This window comes from Pleurodeles waltl, chromosome 6 (assembly GCF_031143425.1).
Source record: "Pleurodeles waltl isolate 20211129_DDA chromosome 6, aPleWal1.hap1.20221129, whole genome shotgun sequence".
NCBI classification, from domain to species: Eukaryota; Metazoa; Chordata; class Amphibia; order Caudata; family Salamandridae; genus Pleurodeles; species Pleurodeles waltl.
Window position 1 is genome coordinate 781,211,520 of NC_090445.1, and position 27,356 is coordinate 781,238,875.

The 27,356-nt window shown below is 42.8% G+C and overlaps 1 protein-coding gene across 4 annotated transcripts in view; it reads right to left on the reverse strand.

Annotated features, from left to right (window-relative positions):
• Positions 1-27,356, reverse strand: part of SHOC2 (SHOC2 leucine rich repeat scaffold protein) — a 401,285-nt gene that overhangs the window by 193,922 nt on the left and 180,007 nt on the right. For all 4 annotated transcript variants that reach the window (XM_069239398.1, XM_069239395.1, XM_069239396.1 and 1 more), the window contains one exon: positions 5,294-5,424. In XM_069239398.1, coding sequence (XP_069095499.1) covers positions 5,294-5,424 — 131 coding nt within the window. The remainder of the gene's footprint in view (positions 1-5,293; positions 5,425-27,356) is intronic.

Genomic DNA, 27,356 nt, shown 5'->3' on the forward strand with positions numbered 1-27,356 from the left:
TTGTGGAGCTTTGGGACTTTGGAACTTCCCTCTACTCTTTGGGAACTGTCCCCCTCTATATTGTCCTTGAAAACGTCCCCGTTCGTATTGGCTCTAATAAGTGGGCCTTGTTTGTGAGGTTGTGGGTTCTGTGCTTTGTCCTCGAAAGCCCCCTCGAAACTGTGATTTCCTAAATGTGCCTCTGCTCTGTGGGGAGTAGAGTGCACCCATGGCTTTGGCCGTATCCGTGTCCTTTTTAAGTTTTTCGATAGCAGTGTCCACCTCCGGCCCAAACAACTGCTGTCCGTTAAATGGCATATTCAGCACGGCTTGTTTTATTTCCGGCTTGAATCCAGACGTACGCAGCCATGCATGTCTCCGTATTGTTACTGCTGTATTTACAGTCGTAGCAGCTGTGTCTGCTGCATCCATTGCTGACCGTATCTGCTTGTTCGAGATACTCTGTCCTTCCTCCACCACTTGTTGTGCTCTCTTTTGGAACTCCTTGGGCAAATGTTCTATAAAAGGTTGCATTTCGTCCCAATGAGCCCTCTCATATCTCGCCAACAGGGCCTGTGAGTTGGCAATGCGCCACTGGTTGGCTGCTTGTGCCGCCACTCTTTTCCCCGCTGCGTCGAACTTACGACTCTCTTTGTCTGGAGGTGGTGCATCTCCTGAGGTGTGTGAGTTCGCCCTCCTGCGCGCTGCCCCTACCACCACTGAGTCTGGTGTTAACTGTTGTGTGATGTACACAGGGTCTGTTGGTGGCGGTTTATATTTTTTCTCCACCCTTGGAGTAATGGCCCTTCCTTTGACAGGCTCCTCAAACACTTGTTTGGAGTGTTTTAGCATTCCAGGTAGCATGGGTAGGCTCTGGTACTGGCTATCTGTGGACGAGAGTGTGTTAAATAGAAAGTCGTCTTCAATTGGCTCTGCATGCAGGCTGACATTATGAAACACTGCTGCTCTTGACACCACCTGTGTGTAGGCGGTACTGTCCTCAGGTGGTGACGGTCTAGCTGGATAACAGTCGGGACTGTTATCTGACACTGGCGCATCATAAAGATCCCACGCGTCTGGATCATCCTGACTCATCCCTGTATGAGTTGGGGACTGCATCATTGGTGGAGTGGCTACCGGTGATGGTTGTGGAGAGCGTTGTGGAGATGGTGGCGGGGTTACTTGTCTTGCCACCTTTTCCTGTGGCTGCTTGTCTTTCTCTTGGAAGGCAAGTTTCCGTTTCATTCGTATCGGAGGGAGAGTACTGATCTTCCCTGTCTCCTTTTGAATGTGGAGTCTTCTTTGGGTGTAATCTGCCTCCATTGTCTCTAGCTCCTTTCCAAATCTATGTGTTTGCATTTGTGAGGACAGGCCTTGTTCCTCTGTGTAGGAACTTGTTTTCGGTTCCGAGGCCGGATGTTTTGGTACCAAAACTTTTTCCGTCGCTTTTTTCGGTTCCGACGACACTTTTTTGCTCTTCGGCGTAGTGATGTCTCGGTGCAGACTTGTCTCGGTGCCGAGATTGCTCTGACCCTGTGTCTCGGGGTCGAGTCTGCTCTGTGCCGGTATCTCGTCCGGAGTCGGATGACTTCGACACATGCATGCCCTTTTTCGGTGCCGATGCTCGGTCACCTATTTTTCGGGTTAAGCCATGGCCTGCCGGCGGTGGCGTCCCCTGGGCTTTAGTGGTCTTTATGTGAGTTTTGTGTATCGATGTCTTACTCACAGTTTTCGAAGTCTGTTCAGGATCGACCTCTTCCGAGTCAGAGTCAGAGTCTGAATCCTCAATGGAGAAGGTTTCCTCTTCTTCCTCCATGTGTTTTTGTCCTGTCGGCACCGACGCCATCTGTAGTCTTCTTGCTCTTCGGTCCCTTAAGGTCTTCCTGGACCGAAACGCTCGACAGGCCTCACAGGTATCCTCCTTGTGTTCTGGAGACAAACACAAATTACAGACCAGATGCTGATCTGTATAAGGATACTTGTTGTGACATTCGGGGCAGAAGCAGAATGGGGTCCGTTCCATTAGCCTTGAAGACGCACGTCGTCGGGCCGACCAGGCCCCCCCCGGGGAATCGAAAACCCCGAAGGGCCGCCAGAGCTCTTCAAAATTCGGTGTCGATCTGTTGTAACTAACCTGATACCGAACGCAAACAGTACCGTCATATTTGCCGAGATTTTCACTAACTTTCCGAACCGAAACGCGGAGCGAAAAGGAACACGTCCGAACCCGATGGCGGAAAGAAAACAATCTAAGATGGAGTCGACGCCCATGCGCAATGGAGCCGAAAGGGGAGGAGTCCCTCGATCTTGTGACTCGAAAAGACTTCTTCGAAGAAAAACAACTTGTAACACTCCGAGCCCAACACTAGATGGCGGGATGTGCAAAGCATGTGTATCTGCAGCCACACATGCCATCGAACATATATATATATACATATATATATATATATATATATACACACACACACACACACACACATATATACATACACACACATTACACATATGTTGCTTTGTGTGTTCCAGGCTTAGACAAACACGCTCCTTGAAAGACCAGGCTAAACATTATTCCCAATTATTACTGAATAATGTTGTGATGTACAAAGTGGACTTCTGCAGCTTTCTGCACCTCCACTTGAGGCAAAGAATACTGCAAGTTCAGGATAACAATATAGTTGTTTCTTCTTAGACCCATAAGTCTATGTCTAGCCTAAGGGTCAGATTTTGACATGCTCAGAGCTCCTCAAAAAAATTACTCTTACTTCAGAGACAGGTTAGGGGGGAGAATTTACAAATTCTCAAGTGCAGGTCCTTGTAGCCAACTACAGCTTTAGGACTTGTAGCTATACTACCACAGACGCCACAAATTGTTCTATTGAATCTAATGAATGCACTAGATCCTTCTTGGTTACCATCGCTGAACCCTTAGATAGTAAGCCTGACTCACAGATCAACCAGACAAACATGCATATCTTTCTGGCCCTACTGTTACCTGCTAAAAGAACCATCCATTAGTGGCCCACAGAGCCCACTCCTAATTCAGGAACACAGACTGCTGAAGGCATTAGAGCCATTTAAAAAAATACGGCGGCCTGTCATAATTTGACAATAATGTGCACATACTATCAAGCTCTGTTCTACTGCTGCGATTTCAGCTTCAACAATACACAGTCAGAGCTCCAACCACGCCTGACAGAACAGTTACAAAGCAGAGCCCTTTCCAATATAAGTTGGGTTCTGCAGGCCTCAAAGATTCATTGAGCAACATGTCTGTTGATGAATGATGCATATTAATTTCTTCCACACTACTGTGATGCCTATTAGATGTTGCTATTGTACAAACATTAAATATCGAATCTTGCATTCCACAGCAATCCTCTTAAGATAATTTGGTTCCGACCCATGAACCTCGTTTCAATTGGTTAAAGACTAAAGAAAGAGCATGCTACGGCTATGGAGAACGGTACACTCTTTTCGTGATATACATCGTCGCCAATTCGGGCATGCTCCACCTAGCTGCCATGGTTAACCAGTTAAAATTACAGTCATCTGAAGTTCACAACATTATTAGGATCCCTAAAGGCATATCTTTGGATATGAAGTGATAAATACACTACCATGTTGACTTTATGAAACTAAATGTCCAATGCAGGCTTAGTGCAGTTTCATACCGAAGGACTGTCCCATATCTTGCATGGCCACTGAATAGCACCCATGATGTTGTCTGTCCATTTGAACTGGGTCACATCCCTTTCTTGTTTTTAAGGGTATTGGCCTCTGGTCAACTGCTGTAGATTTTCTAAGTATTCCTCACCATAAAGAGATCACAACTATAAATAAAAGGACTATCTGCCTGAATAAACGCTCTTCCTTTTAAGCTGGGCCACTGGAATTATGCAGCAGAGGACGGCCAAAATATGCGGCAGGTTTGAATTCATCTCATTTGTACTAATTAGCACCCAACTATAGCAATAAAGAACTGAAAGAGGACCATTTACACCTTAGCAAATTGTCTTCCAGTGTGCAGGATGATGGGTTGCCATGGTTTTAGTTACTTTTGATCAGTCTGAGCTAGCAACAACATTTTTTGTTAATGTTTGCAGTTTATGCAGCATTTGATAGACTATGTGGCAAATACAGCAAATCCATAAATATGGCTTATAAATTAGCTAAGCTCTTCGCAGTTCTTACCAATAAATATTTTAACTTGACCATCACCATAGATTTCTATAAATTCCAATGTTGAAAGACGTCATCTGAACTCTGAGCTTTAAAGAATGGTGCAGGCCTAATTTATTACTGACATATGTGTAGGCGCCTTGATCCTTCAGGGCACAGTCGAAGCCCTCAAAGCAACAGCACTACTTTTGACATTCTCTTTGTAGCCGGAAGGGAAGACTGTCCAAAGAGGAGCCAAAGGGTGACCTCATTGGCCTTCACCTTGTATTCCCAGAAGTTGCTAACGCCACATCGTTTCTTCCTTTGCTTCAGAAGGACGGAGGTGGACAGGTGTGTACTGACTTCTCACCTAGCGACTGGGTATCTAAACGGCATGGAATAATCTTATTTCCCTGTATCAGAGTACACAGTCTTAAAAACGTCACTATCTTTGAGTGTGTGATTAAGGTGTATACAGTGTGTACAATGTGGGTGGTAGGCAAAGAGCTTCTTATTCACACTTGTCTGACAGGACTTTAAGATGGACTGTTTCACCTTGCTGGGCTTTTATTACATGCTGATGGAGATTAAAGAAACAAAAGCCCCAAACCCACAGGCAGGAAGGGGCAGAGGGAAGCCTCTAAGTCCTGAAGCGTGAAGTGATGAACAATGCAGTAAAGAACCAGTACCTAAAGTGAAAGAAAGTTAAAAATGCAGGAAAGAGCCAGTATCTAAAGTGAAAGAAAGTTTCCTAGTAATCCATACTTGAAACTCAATTATTTGTAGATTTACTTCAAAATTGTAAAGCTTGAAGAATACCCCATTCACTTAACGTGCAGCAGGCCTCTAGTCGGAGTGGAGCTCGTACAAGGAAGTGCACTGAATGAAGCATAATGTTAAAATCGGTGTATTCCCGCACTGATGAGTAACTTTACACACTTCTGACGTGCATCCTTACGTAGAATAATTCAACTATGTGACTAAGAAAGATCCGAGGCTGGATAACGTTAAGCCACAGCCTTGTTCTGTTTCATTAACGGTTTAAAATATTTACATTAAAAATACTTGGCAAAATAAAAATTTCTCCACGCACCCAAGTGAAAATGGTATCAGAAGTGTAACAGCATCAAATTATCCTACATCATAAGTCACTCACCTCTGGTAACGTTGATATGTTGTTGTTCTCCAGGTTCAGTTCATCCAGTTCACTGCACTTTGCTAAGGACTTCGGTATTGCAGATAACCTGTTGTACCTCAGTCCTAGCCGGCTTAAACTGCAGAGATTCCCTAAATCAAAAAGGTAAGAATGTTTAAGTGAAAACACTATTCAGGTAAACAAGGCAAATCAGAAAATTAGATGTGAAATAATTTATCGAAAAAATTCATTAATGAATTGTATATCATAAAAAGCAGATTAACCACCAGAAAAGCAAACAATGAACAGACCTTATAAAGCTTTTTTTTTTTTTTATATAAACTTCCCTTCTCGGAGCATGGACCCAGGACTTTGAGCTGCCAGGCAGTATCAATAATAATACGATTATAATGTGCTATTCTCCGAGGGATGCACATCACTCTTATGTCATGTCTTTCATCAAGTGTACATTCATTGGTCCTGATTTAGGGCTCCCGCCGAGTAAGCTCAGACTAAGTCAAGCACAGCTCGGTGTCGACATTACAGAGTGCCGTTCTTCCCGCTTGCTTTCATTCAATAAAAACTCAAATTATGAAATCCACACCGCAAAGGACAAACTGTCTTAAGTGGGCACAAGGTAAGTCTGACTGGATGCAGCAGAGAATATACATTATACAAAAACGAACAGGGCTCTCCATGGAGGAAAGCATTCTGTAACCAAATTAAAAGTTCTTCAAGATCCGCATTGCTAATTAGTTTGAATGATGAAACATAACAAAATTACACGCATATACCTCGTTGACATCATATAATTGCACGACCTCGAACTTTGTAAGTCAGATACAAACCCAAACATTTGTGTGTGATGTCCTCCTTCGCCCTAGGTGACATCTATGCAAATTGTGTTATTCCTAAAAACCTAATTACCAGTCACTAGGCTCCTGAGAATGCCATGACAAAGGAACAGCACAGAACGCCAAGGCTAACGGGAGAAATGCCTAGTCCGACAAAGCTAGCAGCAAAGCACAATATTTAAGAATAATCATTCTACTCAAGTCTTGGCAAGGGCAATTCAAAGACATTGGTCTTGATAATGCCCAGATTCACTTAGATTTGGTCATATATAGACTAACATGAAGGTCCATAAGCATCCATGCTGACAATACATTATGCTACAATGACTGAAAAATGTAAATGCATATACCGATAGGCTAGGCTGATGGATGGCTTATAGTTTGAACACCAGTTTAGACCCATTTTCTCAAATCCTTCTGTGGCAAGAAATGCCACACCCAAACACAGCAATAAATTAATCGAAAACCCAAAGAAAAAGAAGCTCACCATAGAAGCATTACCGTTGAAGATTATGTATAAAAAGAATCCAAGGAACATGCACCTTTTCAGGGAAGGAGACAGTGAACGAAGTGATTAATATTGAATTGACAGTGTCATCCAGCAGAAGAAATACCAACTAGAAAACATTGGATCACCAAATCCATGGATTTCAAAGGAACATATGCTACAAGGCTAAAGTAAAACCTAATCATATTTTAAGTCTGTTTCCCTCACTGGCAAAAGCATATGCACAGTAGTATCAAAGTTTATTTTTAGGTATTGCCTTAAGAATGAGGTTCTATGCAATTCAGGGCAAATCTATCATTATCCAGAGAAACAGGGTTACGGGGTGGGCTTTTAATTCACCCATGCTTAACAAGGGAACTGCAAGCATCAAACATGACACTGAGCTTCACAGATGGATCATTTCAATACGTCATCTATTGTTTTATTGGCACAGCTGGTTAAAGAAGTGCATGTCCTCACAGCTGCAAATCACTACTGTAATCCTGTTTGCTATGCAGAATGCCTGCCATAAAATGTACATGTTTTTGCTTTCCCAAAATAAGTCCCATGTTTTCCATTTGATAATCGTACAATGAACGTGTACATGTTTTTGCTTTCCCAAAATAAGTCACATGTTTTCCATTCGATAATCGTACAATTGTGATTTAACACCTACTTATGCAGCGCCGACAGAACAGTTGGGCTTTACGTATTGGATTTTTGTTCTTCAGACACGTCGAATTCACGGCACCAGAAAAGCAGAAAACACTAACTGTATTTTGCACATCAATGCCATTTCAGAACGTTAAATCTGCTCAAAGCAGCAAAACTAAAAACATTTATCATAAATACCAAACAGATGGTCCTCATCCTACAATTTCTAGTGCTATGTTAATTTTATTGCAAAACAAAATCAAGCTCAACTATAATTTGTCTGTCTAAAATTAATGCTTCATTGCAAAAGATCATTAATACAGTTGCACAAAAAAGCGAGGGGTGCTCTAAATTATGGCCATGCTTCACTTAGTGGTGTTTTTTCAGTTTTTTAGGAAGTTTTTTGGCTGGGTTTGGCTTCCTCAGAATCAAGGGTATGGGGGGAGAAACGCGTAAAACAACTGGCCGTACCAGGACATCTGAAACGCGTCCCCCAACGCTCCTTGCACCGGATACTGGAGGCTGCAGGATGTCGAGCAGTGCTTGTTCTCCCGAGTGGCAAACATATCTACCTGAGGAGATCCCCACATCTGAAAGATGTAAAGGACCAGGTCTGGATGGAGACGCCACTTGTGATCGGCTGAGAAGTGCCGACTGAGACTGTCCGCACGTACATTCAAAACTCCGGCCAAATAATTTGCCATCAAGCAAATCTGATAGTCCTGAGCCCAGGACCAGAGCCGCAGAGCCTCTCTGCAGAGAAGGTACGACCCTACTCCTCCCTGCTTGTTCATGTACCACATCGCGGTAGTGTTGTCTGTCAGGACTTGAACCGACCGACCGCGAAGGGAAGGGAGGAAGGCCTTGAGAGCCAGAATCGCCTGCAACTCTAACAGATTGATGTGAAATATCTGTACCGCTGAAGACCAATGACCTTTGATCTCCAGGTCCCCCAGATGAGCTCCCCACCTTACAGTGGAAGAATCCGCTGTCACCGGTGGTGGTAGTGAAAACGGACTTCCTCGAGAAAGATTGCCGTCCACAGCCCACCATTGGAGATCCGCTGCAACGTACCTGGAGATCTTTACCAATTCCTCGAGATCTCCTTTGTGTTGCGACCAGTGCCAGCGGAGGCACCACTGAAGATCCCTCATATACCAGCGTGCATGAGTGACCAACAGAATGCAAGAAGCAAACAGACCGAGCAGGCGTAAGACCTTAAGGACTGGAAAAACTGCTCCATTTCGAAACATTGGAATCAACGTCTGAATGTCCTGAATCCGCGGAGGCGGAGGATAGGCTTGATTCAATGTTGTGTCCACTACTGCCCCTATGAACAGGAGGCACTGAGATGGCTCCAGGTGAAATTTGGGCACGTTTACCGAAAAGCCCAGATCGAACAACAACTGGGCTGTCATTTGCAGGAGAAGCAGCACGAGCTCTGAAGACTTGGCTTTGATCAACCAATCGTCCAGGTAAGGGAATACCGCTATTCCCTTCCTCCTGAGACTTGCTGCAACCACCGCCATTACCTTCGTGAAGACTCGAGGTGCGGAAGTAAGACCAAACGGAAGGACCGCAAATTGGTAGTGTTGCGATCCCACCACAAATCGGAGATACTTCCTGTGCGACTTGAGTATAGGGATATGAAAGTACGCATCCTGCAAGTCGACAGACACCATCCAATCCTCTTTGCCAAACATCAGGAGTACCTGCGCTAGAGTTAGCATTTTGAATTTCTCCTGCTTGAGGAACCAATTCAAAATCCTCAGGTCCAGGATTGGTCTCAAACGACCGTCCTTGGGGGATCAGGAAATATCTTGAATAACATCCCTGACCCCTTTCCTGCTCTGGAACCAACTCCACTGCACCTTTTGACAAAAGGGTCTGCTTCCCTTGCTGTTGTCCTCCAGAGGAAGAGGTTGATGAACGGTGCTGCTGGGCGGCCCCTCAAGCTCTAGCCCTCCCCCGCCCTCTAAAGGATCGATATGGAGGATTGGCAGGCTGCTGGACTGAAGACTGGGGCCTTCGAAAGGCTGCCCCACGACCAAACCCCCTAAACCTGCGAAAAGATCTAAAAGGGGTAGCAGAAGTGGCTTGCAACTCTAAGGACTTTGCCGTGGCCCGGCTGTCCTTAAAACGTTTGCAGGGCAGAATCTGCTTTCTTGCCAAACAGCCTTTCTCCATCAAAGGGCAAGTCTAATAATGTGGTCTGCACATCAGCTGAGAAACCCGAAGACCTTAGCCAAGCGTGCCTTCTGGTAGCAACAGATGTTCCCATTGCCCTGGCCACCAAGTCTGTGGAGTCCAAGCTAGACTGAATAATCTGCTTTGCCACATCCTGTGCATCAGAAAGGGACGCCTGAATGGGCTTTGAACCTCCTGAGGCAGATCTACAACCATAGCCTTTGCCGAATACATGAGAGCGTAGACATACCTGCCCAGCACACAGGTAGCGTTAGCAGCCTTGAGCGCCATGCTGCAAGATGGAAAGGTCTTTTTTGCAGATTGCTCCAGGCGCTTGGATTCCCTGTCAGATGGGTTCACAGGAAAAAAAAAAAACAGGAGCAGACTTTGTGGAGCAACAGGCCTGAACTACCAGACTCTCCGGGGTTGGATGGCGTGACAAAAACCCAGGATCACCAGGCACTCCTCTAAGCCTCCTACCCACAGCTCTATTAACCGCTGGAGACGAAACCGGCTTTCTCCACAGGTCTAGGATGGGTTCCGTTAACGCCTCATTGAAAGGCAGCAAAGGGTCAGCAGAAGTCGTAGAGGGATGCAGCACTTCAGTAAACAAGTTGGTCTTTATCTGCGCTGCAGACAAAGGCAGTTCCAAAAAGTCTGCAGCCTTTCTAATCACAGAGTGAAATGTAGTCGCCTCTTCTGTGAACTTCCCAGGCGAAGATAAGTCCCATTCCGGGGAAGTATCCAGCCCACTGGCTGACCCCAAGCCCTCATACTCTCCCAAGGGCTCAACCAGTTCACCTTCCTCCAGCTGTTTCCGGTATTCCTCCTCTTCCAGGAGACGCAAGGCCTTCCTCCGTGATCTTAAACGCGACTTCAACCTCGGTGTCGACATTGAATTCGCGGACGCCGTAGACACCACCTTCAAACTCCAACAAGGCACTGGAGAGGAAGGTCGACTTCGAGACCCATCACTCAGACCAGATGTTGGTACGGACTCCAACAGTGCCTTTACCGGAGCCGGCTGGCAAGGAGATGTCATCGGCACCGGCTGACACGGCGATGGTAAAGGCCCAGTTGAGACGCCTTAGGCAAAACACCCAGAGGTGAAATCATCAGCGTCGGTCCGGTACCTTCAGCCGGGCAAAACGGCATAAACTGAGCCGTCTTGTACGGAGCTGGGGAGCCCAAACCAAACGGCAACGGCCCCGTGGGACCAGCCGGTGCACCACCACCAGGGGCCATTGTCTGAAAGACTGCATACATGGCATTTAAAAATACCGCCGGATATGCTCCCGGAGCCGGGAAGGCAGGATACCGCTGGTCTTGCTGCTGTTGCTGTCCATCTGACTCATGTGGAGCCGGAGAGAATCGAGGACTATGAAGAGTCACCTCATAGATGGACGGCGCCGGAGAAGCCTCCGGAGTCACCGTCGGGCTCACTTCCCACTTATCATGGCGCAGACGAGATGGGGATCTTGACCTCGAATGACTCCGAACCAAACGGCGCCGAAAGTCGTGATGGCGCCGCTTATTCGAAGAAACCTGGGAAGAGGATCTCTTATGGCCTCTATGACCTCTTTTAGCTTTTACCAAAAAGAGCTTGGCCTCCCTCTCCTTCAATGCCTTAGAGTTCATGCTCTGGCACGACGCACACTCCTCGACGTCCTGCTCAGAGCTAAGGCACCAAAGGCAATCTTCATGCAGATCTGTAATCGACATCCGACCACGGCACTCTCTGCAAGGCTTAAACCCAGATTTTCTCGGGGGAGACATTGTAACCACAAGAGCTACAGTAGCTACACCAACCGAAGCTAGCCAGGAAGAAACAGTTAGCATCGAAGGCACAGAAAAAAGGAAACTAACGTCAGCACGCCGGCGAGGACCTCTTATTGGCACAGTGACGTCAGACGGAGTCACGTGGAGCCGTGCAATTGTGATGTCCTCGTCGACGTGGAGCGCTGGGAAGAAGACTTTCCGTCGGATGCTGGCGCAAGGACGAATTCATAAGGTGAGGAATCCACAGGTAGTTTGTATCCATCAGAAAGTGTAAGTTATATTTTTCAAACCCTCATTTATTTTTCACTGCTCCCTGCCAAGAGTGCCCCATAATGCCCTTCATTTGGTGATTCGCACATTTTTCTTGCTTCGTGGTGCCCCATCTGGCCAGGGGCACCACCATCATGCCACAAAAAAGGTGCAGCAGGGACTGCCAGTAGTCCTCCAGAGAATGTATTTTTTTTAATGCAGCGTTTTGTTTCTTGAGCCCGCAGAATGTGACCCCAGGATAATGTTTTAAGCTTCCCTCGAACTGCAGCTTTTGCTACTCAGCTCAGGACTGCAGGGACACTTGTGGTTGTTCATATGGCTGCATTATATGGCCTGAAGCGTGTAAGAGAAAAAGTCTAGCTGTGTTTATTGTTGACAAAGAGAATGGTTTTGCCCTCATATTGATGTGGGGACCCCTCACAAAGCCAATAAGCTCATTTTGTATATTGATGCAGTTACCCTTTAACAAACCCAAAAAGCCAATTGGCTTGTTTTGCATAATCATGTGATGACCCCTTGACAAGTCAGAAACTGTGCTTTGTATGTTAAGATGGTCACCCTTTGACAGAGCAAATAGGCTTGCAGTTTATATACTGATGTGGTGACCCACTGAGAAAGCCAGTAGACTTCCATTGTTTAAAGTGACGTTCCTTTATTTCGTGTTGAGCGCTCTCATAGGCTAGTCATGGAAGGGGTATTTCACAACAAAATCTTGGTCCACAAGGGGGATGTGTGGTCCTTGACTCACTCTGCAGTATCTTATCAATCTCTCAACCCGAGCAGATTGTTAGTCAAACAATTTATTTCAAATATAATTAAATATTGGTTCATACTCAAAACATATTATATTCATTCTACCGTAACTGACTGAATCTTTAAGTTGGGTCGAAATATCGACAAAAGTTACATGTGGACTATTTTTATGAATGGAGTAGTGGCTTTCAGACACCTGGATTGAAGGGGTCACTTTGAAGACCACTTTGATGTTTTTAGCCACATTTGTGTAAATATTGTATACAACACTGGTGTACTTCATTATTTTTTCACTGTAATCACTTTCACTGCACCACTCTATTAGGAGCACCATGGTAGAATGAATATAATATGTTTTGAGCATAAACCAATATTGAAAATATATATATATATTCATATATATAATAAATTGTTTGACTAAATCTGTTCGGGTTGAGAGATTGATAAAATACTGCCGAGGTAGTCACGGGCCACACTTCCCCCCCTAGTGGACCAAGATTTTTTGTAAGATAAATATATACCCAAGTCTGAGGGTTACTGGGTTTCCCTCCTTTTTTCATGGAATGGGGGCAGTCCTCCTGTGCAGTAGCCTGTGTGTGGTTAGCTGTGGGGTCTGGCTGAAGACTTTGTGAAGTGGAGATTGGTCACCCAAGGGGAGGAGGGGCGTCTGCCAAAGTTGTACGCAGCGAGAGGTGTAATAATTAGGTATGGTAATAAAAGAATAAAGTGACATTATCAATTTTAACTTACATTAAAAACTCTACAAATTCTATGAAAAAAACGAAGTTTAAAGTGATGTTATAGTTAGGCGAAAATGTCAGTTTAAACATAACATTTTTAAGTAAAAAGCCACTGAAATACACCAGGTATACCTCCTCCCTGAAGTCGGTATAACCGCACTCTCACCATGCACTGCTCATGACATCACTGATGACATCTGAAATTACAATATTGGTGACATTACTGTGCATGCGGGGCAGGTGTCATTAACTTCAAGTAACAATTACTGGTGAATTTACGTGTTATTTTAATTTTATTTTTTTAGCTTAAAATACTATGTTTAAACTGACATTTTCATCTAACTATAACATCACTTTAACAAAGTCCTGCTAAAGCATAACTGCTGACCAAATTCTGGTTTAACAAGAACTAGACCTGGGTGAAGAATAAGTCACCCTCTAATGAGTACTTTGGAACACTGGGTTTATCATGAGGCCGGTAATAGTTGAGCTGCCAAACCTGACCAAAAAAAACTATTAAAAAGCAATAATGGGTTAAAATATATTGCATATTAAACGATTTTATGGAGTAAATTTATTACACATTTATTACCTGTGATATCCACGCCACTTTCATTATGAGTCAACGGTCAGACAGGAGGCAATATTAGCATAAGGAATATACCAGGACACGTCCTGCCGCCCTGATTCTTTACTGGCCCCTCAAACAGGATTATGGTGTCCATGTCTATTGATCCTTACCTGTTGCACATTATCAGTGGAACGTCTGCAGCTTAAATGATAAAATCTTATGAGGTATCCTACTGGCATCTACATTCTGTTGCACCAAGTAACATATTTCCTGGACACTAACATAACCTGCTGGGTAAGTGTCATTTTTGGACTGTGATCCAGGAATGGAAGCGATTTTGCTCATAAAGTATTTTCCTTTTCTAAAACAATGGATTGAAATTGACAACCAGGATAAATGGGTCAATGGTCACTGGTGCATCACAACCCCAATGTGTGCCACTAGGCTCAACTATCTGGATTCTCAGCTGCCTCTATCCTGACTGGATCCACTTTGGTAAGTGGTAACTTTCAAGTAGTTGTGTCTTCAAAATTGGACAGGCACACTCCAAGACGACCACCAGTCATTAGAGATGCTTCTTTACTGGACATTGTATGCTCCCTCACCCAGCCTGGTAGATGCCTGACATGCTTACCACGCAGCAGACTGAATGCACAGTGTACCCTGTTGGACATGGGTTCTTCACATGCCTACACTAGTATCTTATCTGCCAGACACTGATCTTTAGCCTCAGGTCGTAGATTATGGCCAGAGACCTTTGAGGCCTCCGGCAGTGGAGTTGTGCTGCATGACAAGCCTGAGGTGGGATCTGGTGTCTAAAATACCTTGTGGACCTCAGATGAACACACTGTACAATACCCAAAAGAGGATTTCAACATCTAACTCCTTCTCAATGCAGTGTGGAGTATCTCAAATCAGACTTGCAGGGAAGCCTACGATTCAGTTCTTGCTGATTTGTAGCATGTACTATCACATGGCAGGATATCATGGGGGTGAGCTGGTGTGAGTTCAGAAACATAGGGCCTTAAGGGAGACATGTCTTTCCTGAAAAATGCAGAGAACAAAAGACTGAAACAGACCACTGAAAAAAAGACCCTGGTACTAAACCTGGAGGGAAAAAAAAAATCTAGTCTCTGGTGATGCATACCATGAGCCGCAAATGACTGTTTTTGAGCACAGTAATACTTGATGATGCTCACATATGATTGAAAGGCATCCCAGCAGCATAGTTTACGAACAAGGTATTAGGACGTGGAAACTTTTGTATATATCCTGAGTGCAAGGGAAGTAGCCAGACAAATGAGGTCAGGAGATGCATAACCCAAAGATGCTGGTAACTGCTATTGTGGAGATATGGTGTGAGATTTTTCTCATTTATCAACTCTTACATGCAACTCAACAAAGGACCTCCCATCCGGACCTTTCAGGCTTCGTGCACTATCTCTCAATACCATGGCTCTCTGAGGTTGAGGGGACTCTCTGGAGAACACATCTGCTCCTGGTCAGCTTCAATCACGCAAGGTGTAAACCTGAATGGATTAAAAAGGAACTGTTGAAGAGACACTCCAGTCCGTCCATCTACGATATTCAGAAATGTTGAGGGAGTCATTAAATATTGGGCAACTACTTTCCGGCTAGCAAAAACAATCATATTACCGATACCTAAACCAGATCAACAGACCACTTTATGCAATTCTTACAAGTATACCTCATTGATTAACAAAGATTCTGAAGTTTTGCTAATGTGTTAGCAAATCAACAGCTGAGAGTAACTGGAACACTACTTAATCCAGACCAACATTGCTTTATGCCAATAAGATCCACCATATGACAACACCACCATAATGGAAGGAAAGCTTGAACTAATCTCAGTCACTTGTGATCCTTACAGTCGTATTCCAATCCAATGATTTCCATTCACTGTGTCACTCTAAACAAAGACCTGCCATATACAAACAGCCTTGGTCCTAACTCCAACAGGAACAACCCAGCCTAAACTGTCAGACCAGGTCTCTTCCTGATAGGAATGTAGTATACCTCAGACCAGTACGAACAATTTCAGTACTGATGATTCATTCCAGGGTATCAGGGGGCTTCACAGTGAAGGAAAGAGTACCTGATACGCTGACATTTATACATATGTAAAACAAAACAGTATATTGTTCTCAAGCCATACTGAAGCTCGCTATTTTGAGGAACCCTTGGGAATCTTAATGAATAGGTCCTAATCATTGCCTCCAGTTCAAGGAGACAGACAACTTAGAATGCCTGCCTGCTTCAAGAACTTTGGTGAGTTTGTTTCAAATGATGCATCAATCTGATGGTAAAGTAATACGTCCCCGAGTCTCTTAGACACTATCTCATTGGCTGGCACAATTTACCCATTACAATCATGGGCATTGTAGTTCACTATTTTTTTTTTTTTTTAAATAAACTAAAGGATCAGCCAGACAGACTACACACAGATCTATTCCTTAAAAAAGATGTATTCTTTAAATAAGGGGCACAAAAACTCTTTTTTTCTGTGGAAGAATTGAGTGCCAAGAGTATGCAGGGGTGTGGAATTTAATAAAATATCTACTTGTCCATGGGACAGACTGCTTCTTAAATCTACTTGTCAGGTAAAAAAAAAAATCTACTTGTCCCTTTGGTGTCATGTAGTGCGGCGACAAAATATGGTAGCAATCTCATGAAGATCTCTAATAATAGCCTCTCTGATTATGTCAGGGCTACAACTACAGTAGGGATGGAATACTTGCAATTTCAATCCCTACTATAGCAATTCCCTTATTGTACCACCTTTCCCCAGATCTACATACTGGGGCTGCAGGAAGAAGTAAGCAATAGTTCCAGGGCTGGAATGTCTTTGAGCCTGCATACCTACTAACTTGCATGCCTTAAGGATTTTCACCAGCTCTTCTTTTATATTTTCCTATAATGAGAAAGGTTGGAAATTTACTACTGACAAGGGCAGAAGTAGAAGTTCTTCAAGATTGGAAAACAGTGGTTGGAGGGGGAGGGGGGAAATAAACTTGTAAGCGCTCAATAGATTTTCACAAGAGCAAATCTACACATGCATACTTGATTGTTGTAAAACACAGTTCACAAATATTTTCTATGTGTGTATGTATGGTTTCTTGGTCTACTTCTGTAAGTTCTTTTGAATTTATGAAAGCCACTAATTCAAAAACATATACCATGGGTGCGTGAACTTTTGTGACTTTCTTTAAGCATGGTGTCCCTAATTAGGTCTGGCGTTAACAAAGACATTTTATTTTTATTAAACCTCTATTTCTCTATCGCCTAGCTTTACTGTGAGTGATCACATTCTGCTCTTCCACAAGGACCATATAGGCACACAAAGTAGTTTTGTTCAGTGCCAGGAACCACTGTGGCAATCAGTGGTGTAACAAAACTGGAGGGCCCCTCCTGCAAAGAACTTGGAGGGCCCCTCCCTCGAGACTCACTCAGGGCAGGTGCTGTGCCTAGCGGGCCCTTTGTAGAGGGGCTGCAAGGCCTTTATTACGCAACTGGTGGCAATGTGTACTTTGAGACCAAAAACATTGTTTTTTTTCTTTTTGCCATTGTTTGTTACAATGGTGTGGGCCTTGCAGCTCTCACAACAATAAAGTGTTACAAAGCCATGTCAAAACAAAACATGATTGACTAAACCAAAAGACTCTCAGGAAAGGGCAGATCGGTTGGCTTTGCCAGTGCTTGTTTATTTTCATACTTACCATAATCTTGTAGAAAATGTTTTCACTGATTTTCAATTAGGAATATTTTTTTGAAAATGCTAGCATGCATCAACACATTTTAGTAGACGATGCTTCAAAGAAACAGCACGTAAAATGTCATAGTAGCAAAACATTTGTTTTTCCTAAACATTTTATTTTGAAACAAAATCATCACTTTTGCTTACAAGCTGCTGCAAACATTTGCATCTAATCAGAGATAATTCTGGGAACATTATACTTATCCTCACAATGTTAAACATTTCAAACGTGTAAACACTGTTTTTTTTTTTTTACTGGAATCACTGTCAGTAGTGCATTGTGACCTTAAAACGTTTATTTACAATCCTCAGCCTAATATTGAAGGATTTTAATTAATGAACCATAAATACAAGTTCGTACAGCATTAACATATGGACACACTACCTCAACTGCAGACAGTTTCCTTCTCTGTAAACTGGCAGCAAAAGGGTCTGTGCTGCAGGGGGTTGGGCCTACTTGTCCCAAGGACAAAATAAACATGAAAACTTGTTGCTCTTGACCCTGAACAATATGTCCGGGCATTGGTGATTGGAATTCCACATCCCTGGTATGGATGACGAAATGTTCATAATCCACAGTTTAAAAACATCTCAAGGAAGGCTGCCTTACAGTAGCATTTTTGGGTGTTTCTCCTTACTATGTTAAACAATTGATTTTTTAACACACAAGAGCAAACCAGCCACTCTGCCCTGAAGACTATTCAGAAGAAGGTCCTGAAGAAGACCACACTGAAACAGACAGCCAAAACGGTACTGAGTAGGGAGAGGAGTTCAACAAGTGGCTTCCCTTGTGAACTGAGACCGGATACGTGTCATCAAGTTAAGGGTTGGTCATACATCAGCATCGTCTTGGATCATCAGCTGTTTTGCAGATGGAGTTCAGTTGCACACTGGTCAATCCCTACAGTTAAAATATGCCCTCTCAAATCATATATTAGAAACTTGTGCATACTCCCTGGGTGCATTTTTAGTGGCTAGGATCAAGACCAGGAGTATAAATCAACAATGATGACTAAAATGCCACATGCCACTGATCAGCTGCAGAATGTATTAGCGATAGGGGCCATTTATCAAATGAGAGAGATGCTCTGCTGGCATTGTGGGGGGTAGCAATTTTTGCCTACCACCAACAGGTCCTGGATGATGGAAGTCAAAGTAGAAGTTCTGACCTAAAGAGCCATGGCGTGACTTTGTAAGAGTAAGCAGCCTAGGGGCCTTTGATGATGCATATCTGTATTTCACTGCTACTGACCTCTGCTTAGTCGTGTTGTGATACATGGATCTTTTTTTAACCACAGATCCATGTGAAAGGAGGATCATAAACTACATCATACATTGCTTATTTAGTTGCTTTCAGCAGACAACTAATTTGTACATATGCCATTATCTATGCACTTATTTTTCTTGATTCTGTTAAGCTTATAAGAAACAACTAATAACTTAATACTGTGTCCACCTACTTTTTTGTCAAGTGTTTTCAACCATGTATAAAAGTGTACTGAACCCACTTTCATTATATGTGATACACCAGGCAACAAAACAACCAACTAATTTGTCACCTCCACTAAATGTTAATGCCTTTACATCTTCCTTCTCATTTATTTTCACTACACTGTCGCCTTTATTTATTTACTTAACTTGGGAAAACAACTGCTTTCTGTAGTATGCCTTTCTCTGAAGGTCCACAGTTGGGACTTTTAGGTTCCAAGCAAAACTAGCAGCAAATGCCTGACAGCATACATTAGAGTAGCATGATCATCCAAACTTTGCACGATTACAACTTTTGAAGGTGGGAGGCTCATATAGTAAAAGAAAGCAAACATCATGCACAAGTGTTCTGCTGAATGAGATAAGTGGGGAGTGAAAAAATAAAGAAGTATTTAACTGTGGCAAAACACCTGTAAACATTTGTTACTCCCTGAACTGAACTGACAAGCATGAGATGTGAAAAAAGGGTATACTGAGCGGCCATGAGGTCTACTCAGGAAACGGGACAGACGTTTATGCTGAATTGTATGAACTGAATCAAAACAAGATAGTACTTATCTTCACTGATGCACTTTCTGGTGGATACTCTAAATGCAGATTTCTCATCTTTAAAAAGACTCCCCACAATCAAGACTGGATTTAGAAGCTTTTTGAAAAACACTCCTGCAAGTTGGTTAAGTGGCCACATAAGGCTCCACACTGGCTATATGCCACCCCAGTAATGAAGCAAAGCCTCATTTTGGCACCATCCCTGTGCACCATCAGTTTCTTGCTGGACTACGTTTGTGCCCTCAGACCCAGAGAGAGGCAAAACAATTGTTGGTACAAGTGTGCAGATCTTTAACTTGTGACCTTTACTTGGCAAAAAGAGGCCACTCCAGAGAACAGGAAGGTGGGAGGTCAGTGAGGAATATGCAATTAGATAGAATAACCACCTTAAAGAGCCTTATTAAAGATAAATAACTTGATTTTTGATGTATACTTCTTAATGCAGATTCCTCACCTTAGGAACAGATTCTAAATTAGGGTCAGTGGAGTGGACTAAGACCAAAATGTCTCAACACAGAGCAGGCAAAATGCCCTTCCCGCCAGACCTGGATGTCACAGAAGTAGTGTTTCTCTAACTTCCACATCGTCATCTACACTAAAGCCTGGCAGACGTGAAGGGCAGGCACTCCACGATCCAACACAGTGGTGGTAGCCATAGCCTTGGTGGAATGGGCATGCAGTCCTTCAGAATGCTGCTTTTTGGTGAGTCTGTAGCAAATAGTAACAGAGAACACAATTCACCCGGACATAGACTCTTCTGCACAGACTTCCATTTCCCACTCTGGGGAACCCCACCAAAAAGCTGTTTGTCTACTCCTCTGTCCCTGGTACGATCAATGTAAGAGTGTAATGTTCTTTGCTGTCTAACCAATGGAGTCTCTCCTTCTCTTTCAGGGGGTAAGGAGGGGCAACAAAAAAAGCTAGGAGTTTAATAGACAACAATGAAAGGAGATAACATTTGGAACTATGGCCATCCAAACCCTCAGCACCAGTTTCTCTGGAAAAATGGTGGTGTAGGGCACTTGCACTGATAGTGCCTGAAGTTCATTCATGCAATGAGATGAAGTGAGCAATGAGAATGTAGATGCAATGAACAGATGTGCATCAGCTCGAAAGACAAAGACATGAGAAACATCACAACCAAGTTAAGGTCACACTGTGATGTCACAAATAGTTTTGTAAGGTAACAAATTAGTCAAACCTTTCATAAATCACATCACAACAAGTGATATAAACAAGGACAGCTCAACTGAAAATGCAAAAAGGCTGAAAGGGCTGACAATTAACCTTTAAAACTGCATGATGCAAAAGCTTACTACACCTACATAAAACAAACATTATACTATCCAACAGTCTGACTTGCAAAGGGTGCTTACTCCACACTAGGCCACAAATTTGTCCCACGGCCGGCAAAATGGAGTTTGTGGAAGGGCGCCTGGAATCAAGGAGGACATCCACAACTTCAGATCGCAGATCAAATGCAGTCAATTGCCACCGCTCAATCTTCACACTTTGGGGTGTAAACTGTGCAGGTTTGGGTGAAAGGCCATGCTCTACTGCTATGATGAAAGATCTTCCTGAAGTAATAGTTTGTTCAGATGACAAATGCTCATGTCCAGAAGGTCTGGGTACCACACATTCCTGGCCCAATTCTGAACCACTAGGATTACTTGGGCCAGCTGTTCCCGACATTTTTCAGAATTAGGGGCAGGAGAGGTAGGGGCAAAAAGATGTACAGGAGCCCCATGTTCCATTACACTCAGAAAGCATCTTCTAGCAAGTGTCTTTGCTGAAACTCCAACATACAAAATCTTTGACACTACAGGTTCTTGATGGTGGTGAAAAGGTCTAGTCAGTGGTATCCCCACTGCCAGAAGGTGCCCTGCACCATCACCTCAGGATGTAGACGCAAGATGCCACTGACTGAGCTTGTCCAACCGGGCATAAAAGTATCGCACCACTGTGCAATGAAGCCTCAGGGCCAAAGGGGGTGCATGGCAAACTGAAAATGCTCCTGTCCTACCATGAACCGCCGGTAATCTTTGTGGGACTGCTAAAAGGGTACATGAAAATACACAGAGCATGCTGTGGCCCTACTCTCTTTGAAACGTTCCAAGGTAGAATCAGCATTTTTCCAAACAGATGTGAGACATCAAAAGGAGTATCTATGTCTCTGGAGACTCCTGTGGACAGCATCCAAGCAAGTCAACAAAACACCACACTGGTACCAATCACCCTTCTCAAACAATCAGTGTCATCAAGACCAGCGTATCACGTAACATCTTGACCTTCCTAAATGCTTTGAGCCACTTAGGCCCTATTGTCTTCCGGGACTAGCAAGAAGATCTCACTGGCCATTTCTGAGAAGGCATGCATATAAATCGGTTGAATAAACAAACTGCATTGGCAGACTTCATGCTGGGCTAGCTGAAGAGAATATTAATTTTCCAAATGTATCAATCCTCTTAGACTCCCTACCCAAGAGAGCTGTAGTGAATGAACGGACATTCAACATGGTGGTTGAAGCCTGAACAACGAAACTCTCAGGAGTAGAATGTTTAACATCAGGGTCGCCAGGCGTTGGTCTGTAAACGTCTCCCACCGGTTTATTCTCCTGTGGGCAAGAACAGGGCTTTCACCAGGTGCCCATTAGGGTGTCATTTGAGATGCCAGTGATTTCATCAAGGATGTTATCCTTTGCCACAGCCATGCTGTGATTGGTTGGTTGTCATTTATTTTTATGCAGTTTGAGTATAGTCCAATCAATAGAAACAGGTGGTGTATTGAAAGCCTAATGTTCTTTAGGTTCCTGTTGCATTCAAGATGATGGCAGATGTGGGTTTTTATAAATGCATATGGTTGAAAGATTAGCATGAGATCACAACTATTGTCAAGGCCTTGCAATTTACTTTAGAGGGTATCATTAATGTACAAAAGCTTGATTATTTGAGGCAAGCAATATATGAAAGAACGTTTAAACCTAGTCCTGAAAGTGGGACTGACTAGCTATTGAGAAAGGGAGGAAAAGACTGAAGTCACAGGTTAGGAATATAGCAAATCAATGGACAAAAGCCAAGTAGTGCATGCAAGGAAAGGCGTGAAGAGAGGACACAATGTTGGGTGTGGGTAGATTTCCTGCATTAATTAGTGCAACCGAAATGGAGAAAAAAAGAAGAAAAAAAAACAAAAATCAAAAAAATCAGATGAATCAAAAAAACACAAGAAAGAAAAGACAAAAAATGCTTCTGGTTACAAGGATCATTTATTAAATGATCTATTAGACTAAAGATCTCCTCTTTATACTGATGAGACACAGATACAGAGATGGCCAGCACATTATATCGGTGCACGAGAACTCAGCATTAGCATGAATGCAATAGCAGCGCCATGCATAGGTATTCTACCTAAGAGTTAATCAAGATTAGCCACACCTGGTCCTAGAGGGATTGTTACAACTACTGTTGATAAAGTGGTTGAGGCTACTTACACAGCTTACTGGATCAGAAAGGAGAGAAATTAAAATTGGACATCTGAAAATGGAGTTTGGAAAAATATTTAGAGGATAGACTAATGTAGAGGATGACTGCGTATAATGGTGATTAATTGAAATATTTGATGCCTGAATGCACGTTAAGTAAACACAGACTTGAGAGCAAGCAGAAGAATAGGAGTTTGATTTATACAAAAGGGGGAGTTTTTGAAGAAACTTAAAAATGGACCTAAGTGAAGTGAGGAAAATGGGTGTGCTTACCGTGGGGGTACATTCCAATTTATTAGTTGACTGCATAAAGAATTTGAGGGATTTGAACAAATACAGAGAAGAAACAGGGTGGATCTAAAAAGAAAAATAGACACTGAAAGAAGTAAGAATGGTCACGAGTAAGCCTGAAATTGAAATAGTTGTGACAGAATTTCCTTTTTGAGAAATATATGGAGGAGCATATGTGCATGTGCCATTGGAACTGATCTGATGTCTGTGGATTTACATCAAATTTCCAAAAACTCAGAGACAAACTGTATAATGGGTACACAGAAGTTAAAACTCTAGTGACTATCTTGAAGGTGCTTTCCCTTGGTTTGAACACACTGTTTGAGATTATTGCTCCCAGAAATTTGGGGGTTGAATGCAAAGCAGCTGTTGCTTGGCCAATAGAAGTGCCTCCAAGAGTGTTTCTTAATAATGATTCGCCTGCTTGTGACAGAGAAAAACAAGCCAGGAATAGAACATTTGAAGAAGGTGCAGTGAAAAGAGTTACTTTGGGCAAAAAACATGAGACAAACACAGGAGCTAAGAGTCAGTCATGCATATTATGAGAGGCTTATGCAGAGCTATAGAATGTACAGTGGAGTTGAAGACCCAGAGAAAGAAGGTAATTGCAGATTTTGTTTTCGGTTTGTGTCCACAGCTAAGTGCTCATATTCAGCAGATATTAATGCGTTGGCAGACCAAGAGTATCAATGAAGTATTCATGCATGAAACATATAATGCTAAACAATGAAAGATCAATGAAAAGTTGATGGTTATGCAAATGAAGCAGCTTCAGATAACTGGTAAAAAAGCCAGATGGCTAATTCACATTTTAATCCTGGTTTTGCTGATGGTACATATTCTGGTACAGAATTTGGGATGCAAGGAGTTGGTGTTCAAAGAAATAAAATACTTGCATAGAATGGGAACATAGTTCACCAGGATACATGAAGAAGGTCTGTGAATAATTCCGGAATTAATGCAAACAAAAATATGCTTAAGATGAGCGCTGCTTGTCATTTCTGTAGGGAAAATTGGGCAATGGAAAAGTGAATGCAGACAGAATCCAGATCAAATTCAAAATCATTTTGTTCCTCAGGTGTAGCAGAGTGCAAATTACATGACACAGTTTGGCTCTCCAGCCTAACAGACATCAATGAGGAATATGCGAAATCAAGGGCAATTCAATAAGAATATGCCCGTAGCTCCAGTGCTGCAGCTAAACATGAAAAATAAAATGACTCATCATCAGTGGTCAGGTTTGAAAAAAAAATGTGTTCATACATAGTGACTTTGCCCAGTTAACACTAAATACAACTCATTTAAAAAGACGGTGCCTGAAGCAGGAGCAGCGCTGCATGGTTGATGTAGTCCTAAAGGTAGACCAGAGAGTCCCATCTGTAGATTGTGAGGTAAAGGCCAACCTTTAGCATTTTTGTTTTTTTATTGTTAGTGGTGCCACCCACTCCAATGTTCATTCCATGGTCGTTCTAAAACCACCCCTCTAAGGAAAGCTGGTCCAAGTAGTACGTATCACTAACAAACAGATAAAAATGTCCATGAAAATATTGGTTCAACAGAGAATAGTCACCAATTTATATTGTGAGATTCAAGGCCTGCATGTTAGCTTGTTAGGTAGCGATATACTCTGCAAGATGGTATCGCAATTCAAACTCAAAATGAGGACTTGCAGGTTTATTTTGAATTCAGAGTCAAAAGTTCAGGTTTTCCCAGGTTATGAAAGATGTCCTGCCTCTTGGTTTAAGGCACAGTGAAAGAAGGTTTCCACACCATTACCTTTTTCCCACCTTCCCGCCCCTCTTGCCCGGCTCTCCCCACCTGTAATTGTACCTCTCATTTATTCCCTCTAGCTGTGCTCTATATCTATACATCCACCCTTCTCCAATTCTCCATCTAGCCTTTTACTTAATTCTCTTCACTACACAATTTTATCTTATATGCCCCCGTCCTCATCTCTTTTCTTCCACTCTCCAGAAGGATTTTAATACAATCTTCTAAGTGATCTAATGCAACATACTTTCACTATAAAAAACAGAAAATGATAACCACTACCATACTTCAATGCCTTCTTCAACAAAAGTGGTGCAACTCCAAATTTCTAAATTTGATCTTTTTACATGGAATACCAGTCACTGTAGTGGCCGGTCTCTTTATGCGCATGGAAAAACAGAACACAATAAACCAAGGGCAACAAAAAAGTGAGACTGGCCCACCTGTGGTCAGGAAAAGATACATATTTAACTAGGCAGTGCATTTCTTCTGAAAAAAACAAGGTATCACAACTTAAAGTGCTTATTGAGGTCAGGGCATCTTTCAACCTCAAGTTAAACCCCTCAATGAGCTCCTGTAACTAAATGTAATTTCCTACAACCAACAGTCAAAATCAATTGTCTTTGAAGAACACAATTTCTAGCCACAATTATACTGATAAATCACTCTCTTTCTTGGACTATGGCAAGGTAGCATAATACCGGTAACCAGCACAAAACAAATTACCACTTTTCAATCTTTACAAGTGCTAGGTAGGCACCGATAAAATGTCCACACAGATCTACCTTACTCGAAAGCTACTCAGACACACAGGCACAAGAAAACACACTGGAAATCCAACAGGTTCCGCTTTAGTGTGCCAGTGTGTGTAAACACAGTCATTCACAAACGCTGCTCGCATGTGTTGCATGCACAAATACAGTTTATCACTTTAAAGCCTTCTGTGTGTGATTTTCAATGCTTGGGAAAAAGTAGTAAAAGGACTGCTTTCTGTAGATTATGCTTGGAGAGGAGTATGAGGAATTTAATGTGACAACAGGGAGTGTAATTTTCGGATGTAAAATCATCCCTCATGCATTTTCTTCCAAGGTAATTTTTCCTAGGGGCCTATAAACCTACCACCTGTACCAGGGACAGCAACTTAAAACTAGATCACACAGTCGACCTAACAGAAAGGTAAGGAAAAGGCATCCGGTGCTGATAAAAAAAACTTTAGGTGTGAAGCCATATGCAGCTTTTTATCTCACTGTATCCAGCCTTCAAAAATACTCAATTAAAAAAAAGAAAAAAAATAATAACTCAGGATAAACAGAGCACAAGAACGACCTCACCCCAGACCTAGGCTCCCATGCCAACCACTAAGTAGCCAGAAGTTTGCAAAAAAAGTGATGGGTGGGCGTGTTTAAATTAATCACTTCCACTGGTAACTATTCAAGATACATCCCAGTCCATCATTATTTTGATCATCATATCCAGAGTAAATTACCCGTGGCTGAGATTATCTCAACCATGCCATTCATCACTTTTTATCCACTTTAGTGTGGAACCACTAAATAGCCAACCACAAAGGATGAGGGGAAAAAAGTAAACCATGAAGTGCTTTGTTTACACCAATACATGAGCTTAGTTTTGGAGTCCTTGGGAAGTTGCAAACATTCACATTCAACAAAAGCCCAAACTAACTGTGGTGGTGTATATATTATGAATCCACACCTATTTCCCAGATCCACTTCCCAAGCCCTACACATGCATGCAATTCGAAAGCATAGTTATCAAAGCTTTTTATTTCCCAACTCTGTGTTGCTCCCCTCAGCATAAGAAAAAATGTTACTTACCCAATAATCATCTATTTGTGGCATTTAGTGCTGTAGATTCACAAGCTTAGCATTAATCCAACTTCTAGTGTTGGGCTTGGAAGTGTGCAAGTTGTTTTTCTTCGAAGAAGTATCAAGTCACAAGTTGTAGTGACTCCTCCCTCTTGCTTGCCATGTGCATGGTCATCGACTCCATTAGATTGTTTTCTGTTTGGCGGTGAGGATGGAGTATAGTTTAGTTTAGTTTATAAGATTTGTAAAGCGCATGGCGACCCGAAGGCATCCCAGCGCTAAAAGCAGCAACGCACAAATAGGAGGGGGGATCAATGATAATTACAGAATAAAAAAAGTTTTGAGCTTTTTCCTAAATAGGTGCTCGGAGGATTCATTACGGAGCTCCAAAGGAAGGGTATTCCAAAGGTGGGAGGCCTTACTGGAAAAATAATTGTTGCCCCAGGCTCTCTTAGATCGAGAAATATGTGCATACCTAAGAGAGGAGGAACGTAGGTTCCTAGAAGGAGTATGCAGGGAGATCCGTTTCCTTAGAGAGATGGGACCTTTACCATGTAGGGCCCTATGGACAATGCAGAGAGATTTTAAATGGATCCGTTCTTGGATGGGGAG